Source organism: Triticum urartu, chromosome 2 (assembly GCF_003073215.2).
Source record: "Triticum urartu cultivar G1812 chromosome 2, Tu2.1, whole genome shotgun sequence".
Classification (NCBI taxonomy): domain Eukaryota; kingdom Viridiplantae; phylum Streptophyta; class Magnoliopsida; order Poales; family Poaceae; genus Triticum; species Triticum urartu.
In genome coordinates this window covers 678,682,453-678,695,157 of record NC_053023.1, presented here as the reverse complement: position 1 = coordinate 678,695,157, position 12,705 = coordinate 678,682,453, and the positions used below count along the sequence as shown (strand labels likewise).

At 45.4% G+C, this 12,705-nt stretch overlaps 2 protein-coding genes across 2 annotated transcripts; both read right to left on the bottom strand.

Annotated features, from left to right (window-relative positions):
* Window positions 1-675: 675 nt before the first annotated feature.
* Window positions 676-1,439, bottom strand: LOC125534062 (FCS-Like Zinc finger 2-like). The gene has a single exon (XM_048697362.1). The coding sequence runs from the start codon at window positions 1,331-1,333 to the stop codon at window positions 1,043-1,045; it is 291 nt and encodes a 96-aa protein (XP_048553319.1). The 5' UTR covers window positions 1,334-1,439; the 3' UTR covers window positions 676-1,042.
* A 7,662-nt stretch (window positions 1,440-9,101) lies between these two features.
* Window positions 9,102-9,884, bottom strand: LOC125534061 (FCS-Like Zinc finger 2-like). The gene has a single exon (XM_048697361.1). The coding sequence runs from the start codon at window positions 9,775-9,777 to the stop codon at window positions 9,487-9,489; it is 291 nt and encodes a 96-aa protein (XP_048553318.1). The 5' UTR covers window positions 9,778-9,884; the 3' UTR covers window positions 9,102-9,486.
* Window positions 9,885-12,705: the final 2,821 nt, after the last annotated feature.

Sequence of the window (12,705 nt, the reverse complement as noted above, 5' to 3'; positions counted from 1 at the left end):
CCACGGACATGTCCACAGAAGTTTATGGCACTGAATTAGCTACTCGCCGTTGTAGATGTGTTGACAACACATGTCGGAGGGAGAAGCAAGTGCCGATGTGAAGCGGTTCTTGGCCTTTTCGACCCATCAAGAAAGACAAATCGCCGTGAAAATCTTTTAACGGTGTAGCTTAGGCATGACAATATCGTTCTCATCCTTAAATATTTTATGATGAATTATTGCACCGAAATTAGGTAAGTTTGACATATATTTCAAAAGAAAAATAAATATCACAATGGTATAAATTTTGCGGAAATTTTCTTGAGATATAGTAATATTGTAAGGTTCACCCATATGTGGGAAGCTCAAGGCAGAGGCACCAAACAGGCCAATTTATTCACACATAATTACAAAATCTCAAAAGATTCAGATTTAGCAAAAAAAAATCATATGGATAAAATCCCAGGTAAAATCATATTGGCATGTCACTAGAAACAATAGAGACGCGATAAATCCGAAAAGCATAACAAAATTTAGGAGCACAATAATGTGTAGGTCGATTGCCATGATGTTTTTACAGTGACAGTGCTTTGAACAGTGTCCCTAGCATTACCAAAACCAAACAGGATCCAATCATTAAGGGAAACAAAACAAGAGAGGAGGCGCAGAAGAGCGACCCAAATACAGTAGAAGTTAAAACAAAACCTGCATCATGTTTGATTGCTTTCTTCAGATCCTTGGCCATTTCGTTTCGAATCAAATCAAATTCATCGGCACAGCATAGACAGACCGAGAACAAGTACAGATTTCCTCCCATCCGGGTAGCTTAATTAGCATGCCATGGACACATATGGGAAACTACGGTCACCTACGACCTGATGCGGCGCCAGAGGTGCATCTGCTACCTCGACCGGTCCATGCTAGAGCACCGGCCGGAGAGGCGGAGACATCAGACGCCTCCCAAGAGAAAGAGATATGGATGGTTCTTCCGAATACTACATATGTTGTATTCTTCAGAATTCAGATCTTCTTGATCCAAACAAAACTTTCAGCGGCCAGCCGGTTAGCTTGCGACCGACACCTTCCTGGACTGCCGCTGCCCACGGTGGGACTCCGTCTCCGCCGAGAACCGCTGCTGCCTCCGCGCGGCCTGCTTGGCGCAGACGGCGTCGAGGTGCATCTGCTCGTGGCGGCACTCCTCGCTGCAGAAGGGCGTGTCCCCTCTGTACATGAAGACGTCGCTGTCGCGCGCCAGCGGCTTGGCGCAGAGCGCGCACGCGTCCATCGCCGGCATGCCGGGCTCGCCGAGCAGCTCGTCGTCGAAGAAGAAGGAGCAGGCCAGTGATGGCGCCATGGTATATTGGTATGTGTGTGTAGGTGGCTTTCGAGCAAAATGCTGAGCAGAGATCTTGGTGGTGAGCTTGGTTGCTGCGAGGAGAGCGAGCGAGTTGTGTGAAGAAAGGAGTGGAGATCTCAGGTATATATGGTGCGCGGTCGGGCTCTACCGAGAGGAAAACGACGGCGATCGTGCTATGTCCGGGCGAGGTCGACCAGGTCCTGAATAATGTAAGTTGTGATATTTTGTGAAGGCCTGAAATGAAGCCGTATTTGAAAACTCTCAAAAATACTTGAAATATATTCCGGCTGTACTCGTGTGAGTATAAGATTAGGCAGCTTTGCTTAAAACAGCGCTAATGCTTAGTGCTGATAATTAGCGCGCCAGGCTTTTTGCCAACATACGAGACAGATGCCCCACATGGTTAGCCCACGCCAATAATAGACACAAGTGCCTGATAATTAGTGCTGATATTTTTCTCAGACACCAGAAATTAAAAAATCTTGAGCTGTGGCGCGTCCGTGAACCGTGGACTCGCGCGCGCACTTGCAGATCTTGTTTGCGCGTGCAGCCTTTAAAACTTTTTTTAAATGAGGCAAAATGTTTGCCATTTCATTAATTAAGAGAGAGTTGCAACAAGGTCCGAGGACCACAGCCAAACAAAGGCGAAGATAAAGCAACTACTCGCGATGTAAAATTACACCCAGCCTTTTGGCACCTGCAAGCGTCCACATTGTCGCCTCATCCATGATTTTTTCCACAATAATCGTCGTGGGCGCGGAGACGTTCTGAAAGACCCTAGCATTCCTCTCCTTCCAAAGTTCTCAAGAGATAAGCATGAGTAGGGAGGCCATCCCTTTGCCATTTGGTGAGCGCGCGAGCGCAATCTCGATCCACCAAAGTCTGACACTTCGCATAGCCGACCAGTCCGCCGTGACAATATTGCTCAGCCCGATCTTCGCCTTTACCGCGTTCCAAACCGCAACCGAAAATCGGCATTGGAAAAGGAGGTGCGCTGCAGACACCTGAACTTGGCTGCAAAGAGGACACAAGCCGCAGTTCGGCCACCCTCTTCGTTGTAGCCTGTCAGCCGTCCATACTCTGTTGTAAATGATTAACCAAGCGAAGAGCTTGCATTTCGGAGTTGCCCAGACTTTCCAAACGGTCTTTAGGAGTGGTGTTGAGGTGCGTCCCTCGAACTGTAGCGAATAGGCTGAAGAAGTGGAGTAAGTTCCGCTTTCTGTAAGCTTCCATGTGATCGTATCTTGCGTGTCATGATCCAGGATTATCCCATCCAACTTCTCCCAAAGGGTGACAAAGTCATGTATATGTCCTGCGGTAATGCCATTTGTCATGTCAATTTATGATATCCACAAATTATCAGTGAGTGCCTTCCTCACAGAGGAGCCTTTCTTTTTTGAGATCTCAAAAATTTTCGGGGCAATGTCCATCGGGCTTAGGCCATCAAGCCAGGGAGATGTCCAGAAGCAAGCCTTGGCCCCATTGCCAACCACGACCTTCGTAGCAGCCGCGAAAAGGTCCCCGTCGGCCTCGGTGCAAGGAGTGCCCAGTCCAAACCACGGCTTTGGCGGGTCTGCCCACGCGTTCCAAAGCCACCTCAAGCGGAGAGCAGCGGCGAATTTGTCCAATTGATTTAGGGCTACAGACTCGCTCCCAATTGATTTTACACTTGGCCCCGGTGACTTTGTCGCAACCTGCCCAGAGAAATGCACGTTGCAAGGCATCAATACGCTTCATCACCTCGGTCGGCAAGACCAGCGAAGTAATACTGTAGATAGTGATGGCAGTGAGAACCGCTTTGACCAGCACAACCCTCCCAGGGGCGGCCATGAGGTGGCCAATCCAAGGGGTAAGCCTGCGCGCAACTTTGTCTTCCAGAGGCAAGAAGTGTACAGCCTTGAGCCTCTTGACCGAGAGTGGCAGCCCCAAGTACGTCATGGGGAAGGTTGTGAGTTTGGCGGGGGAAAGTTGCATGATGTCAGGAAGATCAAGGCCGGCACACCGAATTGGGGCGACGAGGCTTTTAGTGCAGTTGGTGATCAGGCCCGTGACCTCACCAAAGGCGTCTAAGATGGAGGCAAAACAGGAGACGTCCTCCTTGATGGGCTTCACAAAAATAAGAGATTATTTTTGAAAACTTGAGGCTCAAGGATGCAGCTAGAGAAAAATAAGAGATTATTGAGCTGTTTTTTTTGCGGTTGGGCTTGCAGCTGCTGTTGCCGTTGAGCGTTGAAGGGATCAACCCAAAGATTCCATTGGCACTCACCTCGCAGTCCATCGGTCTTTCTTGCCGACGAGGCAGGCAGGCCTCGTACTGGGGCGCAGCTTTTCTCGAGATCTGCGTGCAACTTGTTTTTACGGCTTCCGCGAGCAGTGACACTGATGCATAGGACGCAATCATTGGAGTACGCGAACGTCGGGGAAGGTCGACATCTTCGCTGGGACAAGAGTGAAACTTGGGAGTAGTTATCTGACTACGTAATAATGGCACGCACGGCGATCTCCCTCTTAGAAGTACTCGCGGTCGACTTCAGGAACAAAAAGGTGGCCGTGCACGATAGTTGTTGCTGCATACTCTACAAGTCACGGGCTGCAAAGCGGTAACAGGGCACATCGTTGGTTGTATGCCGACACTCACCAACCAACGCGTCAAGGCATGATGAATCATCACTTGATGCGTCTGACTCAGCGATGAGTCGTGAGAGGGACGTACAGAAAAAGTGAAACAGACAGATTACAGATATGTGTGTTCAGCCAATCTGTCATCATGCACTATTTACTCAACATCGCTTTAGTAAATTATTTTTGGTGAGAATCACTTGCTCTTGGACAAAACACATGAAAATTTTGATACACAAGAGAACCTTAATTTTTCAAATATGTACCGATCTTGGATTAGACCAAAATTAATTAGATTCATATACATAGATTTGACCGTAAACACACCGCTTCTGGTTAATTTCCAATGAAAGAAATCAGGTTGGTCAGATAGTTGAATCTTCATCAACCTATGCACCAAGTGTAGTTAGGAGTTTCAGCGCTCCCCAACTAAAGATCTCCTAAACTGTATATTTAAGGGCACCTCATGTAGTACAGGAGCCACGTAATCCTTCTTACGTTGTACAATACTATTATATAAGATGGGGTACTGTAGGGCTAAAGGCGTCTCCCCTAACCACGTATCCTTTCAAAATCTTGCTGTCATCCCATTGCCTACAAAGAATTTGGCCCTACGAAAGAACATATCTTTCGTTCTCATAAGTCCCTTCCAGGATGGCGAATCGTTAGGTCTTGCGGTAACTTGGGCCAGATATTTAGATTGTAAATATTTGCTTGGTAATATCGGTGCCCACATACCATCAGTCTTTACTGATAACCTATATAGCCAATTACTCATTAGGCATTTATTTTTAATTTCTAGGTTCTCAATTTCGAGATCCCCTGGTCCTTGGGTCAGCAAATGATATCCCATCTTGCCAGTCGACATTTTGTCTTAACATCATCTGACTGCCAAAAAAATCGAGATCGATAAAAATCAAGTCTATTCTGTACCCCTTAAGGTACTTCAAAGAATGATAACGGGAACATCAACATACTAGTTAGAACTGAATTAATGAGCACCAAATGACCTCCATAAGACATTAGCTTGCCCTTCCGCCAGCTTAGTTTTTTTTTTCAAATCGATCTTCGATGCATTTTCACTCTTTATTAGTAAGTTTACGATGATGAATCGGATGCCTGATACGTCTCCAACGTATCTATAATTTTTGATTGTTCTGTGCTGTTATATTGTCATTATTGAATGTTTTATAATCATTTTATAGTTATTTTATACCATTTTTTGGTACTAACCTATTGACATAGTGCCAAGTGTCAGTTGTTGTTTTTTGCATGTTTTTTACATTGAACGTAATCAATATCAAACGAAGTCCAAATGCAATGAAACTTTTTGTGTGTCTTTTTTACTAGAAGATATCCAATGGTCCGGAGAAGCGTCTGGGGGTGCTATGATGGGAGCACAACCCACCAGGGCACCTGGAGGCCCAGGCGCGACCTGGTGGGTTGTGCCCACCTCGAGTGCCCCCCGGACCGCCTCTTTGCTCTATAAATATCTCAATATTCCAGAAACCATAGGGGAGTCGACGAAAATCAATTCCAGCCGCCGCAGAGCCCAGAACCACCAGATCCAATCTAAATACCATCACAGAAGGGTTCACCACTTTCATTGGTGCCTCTCCGATGATGCGTGAGTAGTTCTTTGTAGACCTTCGGGTCCGTAGTTATTTGTATGCAGGTGTTGTTTACGTATTTATTTTATTTGACATTCGATTTATAAATACCTTACTGCAATTTATTTTATTTGATGTTCGATCTATAAATATTTACAACTCTCTCATGTTTGTTTGTCAATTTGTGGCACCACTACCCGAAAGGGATTGACAACTCCTTTAATACGCCGGGTTGCGAGTATTTGTTATTTGTGTGCAGGTGCTGTTTACGTAGTGTTGCTTGGTTCACCTACTGGTTCGATAACCTTGGTCTCATCACTGAGTGAAAAAACTACCGTCGTTGTGCTGCATCATCCCTTCCTCTTTGAGGAAATACCGATGTAGTTCTAGCAGACACCAATGCCCAGGTAACTGAAAGGCGGAGATCCCAATTCACATCCGAACAACTGTCGATATGCATCTTGTTCCTCTTTGGCCCTCCCAAAGAAAAACAATTCGCTCTTGTGAAAATTTATTTTTAGTCCCGACAATTGTTCAAAAAGACACAACACCAGTTTCTGCAGCACTAGAATGTAAACAACAAACATTAACGGAAGATGCAAAGGACCACACCTGTAAAAAAAATTAAGTTACACATGGTCGATGGTCTTCTTACACGAGAAAATAAAAGAGCAATGACGATCCACATCGAGCAACAGTTGACCCAACGTTGGAATGGTGCTGATGGAACTACCTGTGTGATGTGTTGTTTTAACTCTAGGTCCAAGGACGATTTGTGCATCACACAACCCTGTTGGCGTGTATAATTGAGCATAGGTTCAGGGACGATTTATTGAAATGGGTTTCTTAGCTCTCACCTTAAATGGTAAGTGCGCTTAAAGGGGAAGCTCCCTCCTTGAACTTTACGTTGTTAGGTAGAAGTGAGTCCTCGAACCCGGGTGAGTCCTCGAACCGGTAAAAAAAGTTATACATAGCCGATGGTATGCTTAGACAAGAAAAGAAAAGAACAATGATGATCCGCATCGAGCAATTGTTGACCCAATGGTTGGAATGATGCTGGCGGAACTACATGTGTGATGTGTGTCTCGGGCTCTAGGTTCAGGGACGATTTGTGCATCACACAACGTTGTTGGCGCGTGTAATTAAGCCTAGGTCCAGGGATGATTTGTTGTAATGGGTATCTTACCTCCCACCTTAAATGGTAAATGTGGTCAAAGGGGGAAGCTCCCTCCTTGAACTTTACGTTGTTAGGTAGAAGCGAGTCCTAGAACCCGGGTGGGTAGGTTCACGACAATGTGTGCCTGCCATTGCACCACATGAGAGTTCTCCTCATCAGAGGTTGTATATTATGGTTAGTTGTACCGTAGGTTCTCCGCAGGAGAGTCCCACCTTAAATGGTAAGTTGTACTGTAATCTTCGCTCCTTTTCATTTCTCCTCATTAGAGGTTGTATACTATGTACCGTTCCATGTATATTAAATAAAGTTGCAAGGTCGTGGATTTGTTCTCCCTAGAACTCATAGTAAAAATAATGCTGACACAACAAATATGATGTAAGTGCATGCAATGCAAACCGAAATCATGCAAACACCAAGCAGGCAGTCCAAACACCAAGAGTCGTCTTTGAAGAAAATAGCATATGTCAACACGTCCACAATTCACAGATGAAATGTCGAGAGAATGGACCACAAAAATCTCTAATTGGGAAAGCTTGGGCGACCTCATGCCTACGTCACAACTGTACGCCACTGGTAAATCTGAACATGGCAACCTAAGTGTGCCATATTGGATGTTCATTGTTTTTTAAGCATCGAAAACTTTGCTCATGTGGCCAGTGTGTAACCCCAAACTTTGCCTTCCTTCTCCACTGAGTCGATATTACAACGAAACCAATATATGGTTAAGTTGATTTGGCGATGACAGGCTTCGTCATTTCCTTTGACTTATTCTGCCTCAAAGTGCACTAATTCAACTGCAAGTAGATCAAGGTTAGACTTCACCGGCTCAAATCTATTTTTTAGGAACCTCGTTAGTGGGCAACCATTTTTGTAATTTCCATTGGAGAAAGGCAATTGGTCTAGTTTATGAGAAAAAAAATCAAATCTTAAAACTTAACAAAATTTGGTTAATTTTTGTAAACTTGAGCTAAAACCACCCAAACATCCACACTGTTGGGTGGAGAAGAGGGGAACCAACAACAAAGGTCGGAGGGAGAAGCAAGAGCCTATGTGAAGCAGTTCTAGGCATTGTCAACCCATAAAGAAAGACAAATCATTGTGAAAATGTTTGACGTGTAGCCTAGGAATGACAAGATCATTCTCATTCTGAAAATCGATATTGTGATGAATTATTGCACCCAAATTGGGTAAGCTTGACATATATTTCAAAAGAAAAGAAAATTATCACAATGGTATAAATTTTTGGGAAATATCCTCAAGATATAGTAAAACTTAAGGTTCACCATGTGGGAAGCTGAAGGCAGAGACTCCAAAGGCCAATTCACTTGCACATAATTACTCCCTCCGTTCATAAATATAAGAGGTTTTGAATATTTTACTATATAAACGAGTGAGGCGTTTTGGCTCCCAGGATCATCTGCACCCGCGCTCAATAAAAAATCAAAAAAAATATAAAAAAAATTCAAAAAATTTCAATTTTGTTTTGGCATGGTAGATAATTTGATGCGTGATGTCCGGTCCAAATTTGAAATCATTTGGACATCTGAATAGCTCTCGGCAAAAAAGACAAATTTAGAGTCTGTAAAATAGTGTACTGTTCATATACTGTTCTGACTCAATTTGTTTTTTTTTTGCCGGGAGCTACTCAAATATCCAAATGCTGTGAAATTTGGAGCGCACCTCACGCACAAAATTATCTACCTTTTTTATGAAGTGTTTCTTGAGCGGGTGCAGATGAGCCCGAGCTCGGAATTGGATATTCGTACATATATAGACCGAACTGAGTGAACAAACAAATTAAAGCGTGCTGTATATATTCGATTCAAACAAAATTAGAACAACTTATATTTGTGAACAAAGGGAGTAGAAAATCTCAAAAGATTATGATTTAGCAAAGTATCATAAAATCATACAGATAAAATGTCGCCTCAAATCGTATTGGCATATCAGTAGAAACATTAGAGATGCTATAAATCTGAAAAGCATAACAAAATTTAGGGGCAAGATAATTTATAGGCGAGTAAGTCATCTTAGGTTGTGCATCGTGACCAAGGAGGAGGGGAAAACGAGAGATTTTAATGTTTATTTGCTAATTAATAACATTGCATGCAATGAACTAACCACTGCATGTCGTGTTTGGTAATCTCAAGCCGTTAGAAGCATACACACCCCTCATCTCTTATTGGTTGATGTGTCAAGAAACAAGAAACGGTGTAGAAGTCAATGCACCACGTCTAAGTATTTTGGGACTATTTGATTTTCGTAAGATGACTTACGCACCTAGACGGAAGGAGTATTTAGAGTGACACTGCTCTTGCATGTGGATGTGGTACCCAAAACCAAACAGATCCAATCATTAAAGGCAAACTAAACAAGCGAGGGAGTAGAAGTCAAAACAAAATGTTAATCATGTTTGATTGCTCTCATCAGATCCATGGCGATTACTTTTCTGTTTTCGACCGAGAACAAAGTATACAATTTCCTCCCATCTGGGCAGCCTAATTAGCTTGCCATGGACACATGCTTCATGCCGCCTGATGCTGCTGCGCTACCTTGCCTCCGATAGGCGGCGCCAAGTCGTCTCTGGTGCCTCCACCGGACCAGGCTACAGCACCGGCCGAGAGACGGAGACGACGACGATTCTTCCGAATACAGACGCTGTATTCTTTTTTGAAGGAACAGGTCTTGTATTCTTCTGAATTTAGATCTTGTCGATCCAAGCAAAACTTTCAACGGCCAGCCGGTTAGCTTGCGACCGACACCTTCCTGGACTGCCGCTGCCCACGGTGGGACTCCGTCTCCGCCGAGAACCGCTGCTGCCTCCGCGCGGCCTGCTTGGCGCAGACGGCGTCGAGGTGCATCTGCTCGTGGCGGCACTCCTCGCTGCAGTAGGGCGTGTCCCCTCTGTACATGAAGACGTCGTGGTCGCGCGACAGCGGCTTGGCGCAGAGCGCGCACGCGTCCATCGCCGGCATGCCGGGCTCGCCGAGCAGCTCGTCGTCGAAGAAGAAGGAGCAGGCCACTGATGGCACCATGGTATATTGGTATGTGTGTGTAGGTGGCTTTCGAGCAAAATGCTGAGCAGAGATTTTGGTGGTGAGCTTGGTTGCTTGCTGCTTTTGGTGCTGCGAGGAGAGCGAGCGAGTTGTGTGAAGAAAGGAGTGGAGGTCTCAGGAAAACGACGGCGATCGTGCTATGTCCGGGCGAGGTTGACCAGGTCCTGAATAATGTAGGTTGTGATATTTTGTGAAGGCCAGAAATGTAGCCGTATTTGAAAACTCTCAAAAATACTTGAAATATATTCCGGCTGTACTTGTGTGAGTATAAGATTAGGCAGAGCTTTGCTTAAAATAGCGCTAATGCTTAGTGCTGATTGTTAGCGCGCCAGGCCTTTTGCCAACATACGAGACAGGTACCCCACATGGTTAGCCTACGTGATATTTTTCTCAGACACAAGATGAAGAAAAGAAAATACAGAGCAGCAATTAAGTGCCGTACGGGAGGGCAATCTTGATCTTGTTTGCGCGTGCAGCCATTTGCAGCCTTTAAAACTTCAAGCTCAAGGATGCAGCTAGATAAAAAAATACGAGATTATTCAGCTGTTTAACTAGCCAAGTAGGTTGCCAGCCAGGTTTGTTTAGCTAGCTCGGGGATCATACCAGGCTTGCAGCTGGTGTTGCCGTTGAGCGTTGAAGGGATCAACTCAAAGATTCCATTGGCACTCACCTCGTAGTACACCGGTCTTTCCTGGCGTCGAGGCAGGCAGGTCTCCTCCTGGGGCACACCTTTTACCGAGTATAACACTGACGCATCGGACGTAATCATCGGGGTGTGCAAACATCGGGAGGAGATCGACATCTACCTTCAGCTGGGGAGTGAAACTTGAGAGTATCTCTTGGAAGCACTCGCGGGCGACTGCCGACCACAACAAACCTTGGCTACAGAGTGTGGAGTATTGGCCTTGCTTCCAACAACCAAAAAGAGGCCGTACTCGCCGAGTCACGGGCTACAAAGCGGTGACGGCGCACATCATTGGTCGTATCTCGTATGTCGACACACCACACCAACCAACGCGCCAAAGCCATGATGAATCATCTCCTCATTCGTCTGACTCAGCCATGAGTCGTGTGAGAGAGACGTACAGAAAAAAAAGCGAAACAAACAGATTACGGATGTGTGCTCTGCCAATGACGTGGGAATGTGTGATATTTTTCTCGGATCTAGCGTTTTGCTTACTCACTTCACAAACACTAAATCTTGCTTCGTTTTCTTCTCTTCGATAATTGCTTAGCATCGTACTTAAATTTGGCAAAGTACTTAAGTCGTTGAATTGTTTTTGAGACAGGTAACAACCCACTCCAAGCGGTTGGCCACGTATAGTTGATGCGAACCGTTACTATGTAGATGAAACTAGGAGATTACATTGCTCAAAACCAAGGGTAACGGATTGTCATTGTTTGTGTCAAAAATCATAAAAGATCACCGCTTATGCGGCAAGTGAGTAAACAAATCACACTAATTCCGAACCGAGCCGCGATCTAAAACAGGGGGACTGAATAATATGGCCAACACATCAGGGTGATATGGTAGGTACACATGGACTGTGCGCTGAGGTGGACGGGAGCCCACCTCTCAGCTCCTTTCTCACCCATCGTCGCGCCGCGGCTCGCATGACCCCCCGCAATCCCATCTTCCAGCGCCATAATGCCGTGCCGCCGGAAAGTCCGCCTTGCAGCGCCATCGCCCTGTGCCCGCTGGCAAACCCACCTTGCAACGCCGCCGCCACTTGCTCCTAGTCGGGCCGCCCGATACTATGGAGCTCCCGCTCGTCCAGCCCACCGTCGTGTCGACCTGCGGCAGCAATGCCGTCGCCTCCAGCCGCCGTGACCATCGAGCCTCCAACCAGCCTTCCCTACATCCTTCGGGAGCATGGGCACATCCATAGTTGCAAGCTTGGGAAGGGCGGATAGGGCAGCATAGGAACCGTCGTGGCTGACGCTCGGCCAACAGGGGAAGCGGCAGGAGCTTGGCCGAGCGTGTGCTCCACCGCACGGGCGGCGGACATTGAAGGTCGACGGAGGAGGCACGACATAAGTGACTATCATGACTGTGGAAAAAGAAGAAAAAACATGAAAAGAGATGAGGGGATAACTAGTGGGGCCATCTTCCACCTTAGCATATTGTCCATGTAGGCATTCCAGACCAGCCTGACATGTGGGGCCAACAGGTCAGTTCCGCTGTTAGACGCAACTCAGTTCCGAATTAGTGTGATTTGTTACTCACTTGCCACGAAAGTGGTGGTTTATTGAGATTTTTTGACAAAAACAGTGGCAACCATTAGCCTAGCCACAAATACGGTGGTTTGAGCAATTTACTCAAACCAAGAAGGATAGAGTGAGAGTGCCTTCCTTTGGAGCATGAGCATAGTAAAATTCAAGCATAACAAACGAAATCTTAGTTTGTTACCAAGAAGTTGTATTGTTGTGACAAAGTTTAAAATATACAAATTTACTAATATGAAGGGACACTAAGGAAGCTAGGGAGAATATCAGGTGCTACGGGAGCTACAAAGCTCATGTGCTGCAGGCCGAGTTCAACTGTGGATGTGAGATCTAACGGTCAAAACACACACAACTGAATGGTGTCATTTTGCCTTTTGCCTTTTTGTGACACTATTCATGTTGAATTTATTTTTGTTGTTTCTCATTGTCTTTTGAATTTTGATTTGAATATTTTTACAATTTATAGATCCATTGCTTGTGAACACTCACGCTTTTTTCGAATTTTTTGAAACATTTAAATGTGTTTTTGGAAAAATGGTAGCATGATAGCACATGATATTGTCCCGGTAGGCTAGACATCCCTTTTTTCCGTTATGGCAAGGGAAAGTACAGAGGTGTACTCCATGTCATCAACAGGATAAAAAAGTACAATGATCACACACTTGACCTTAGCAGCACTAG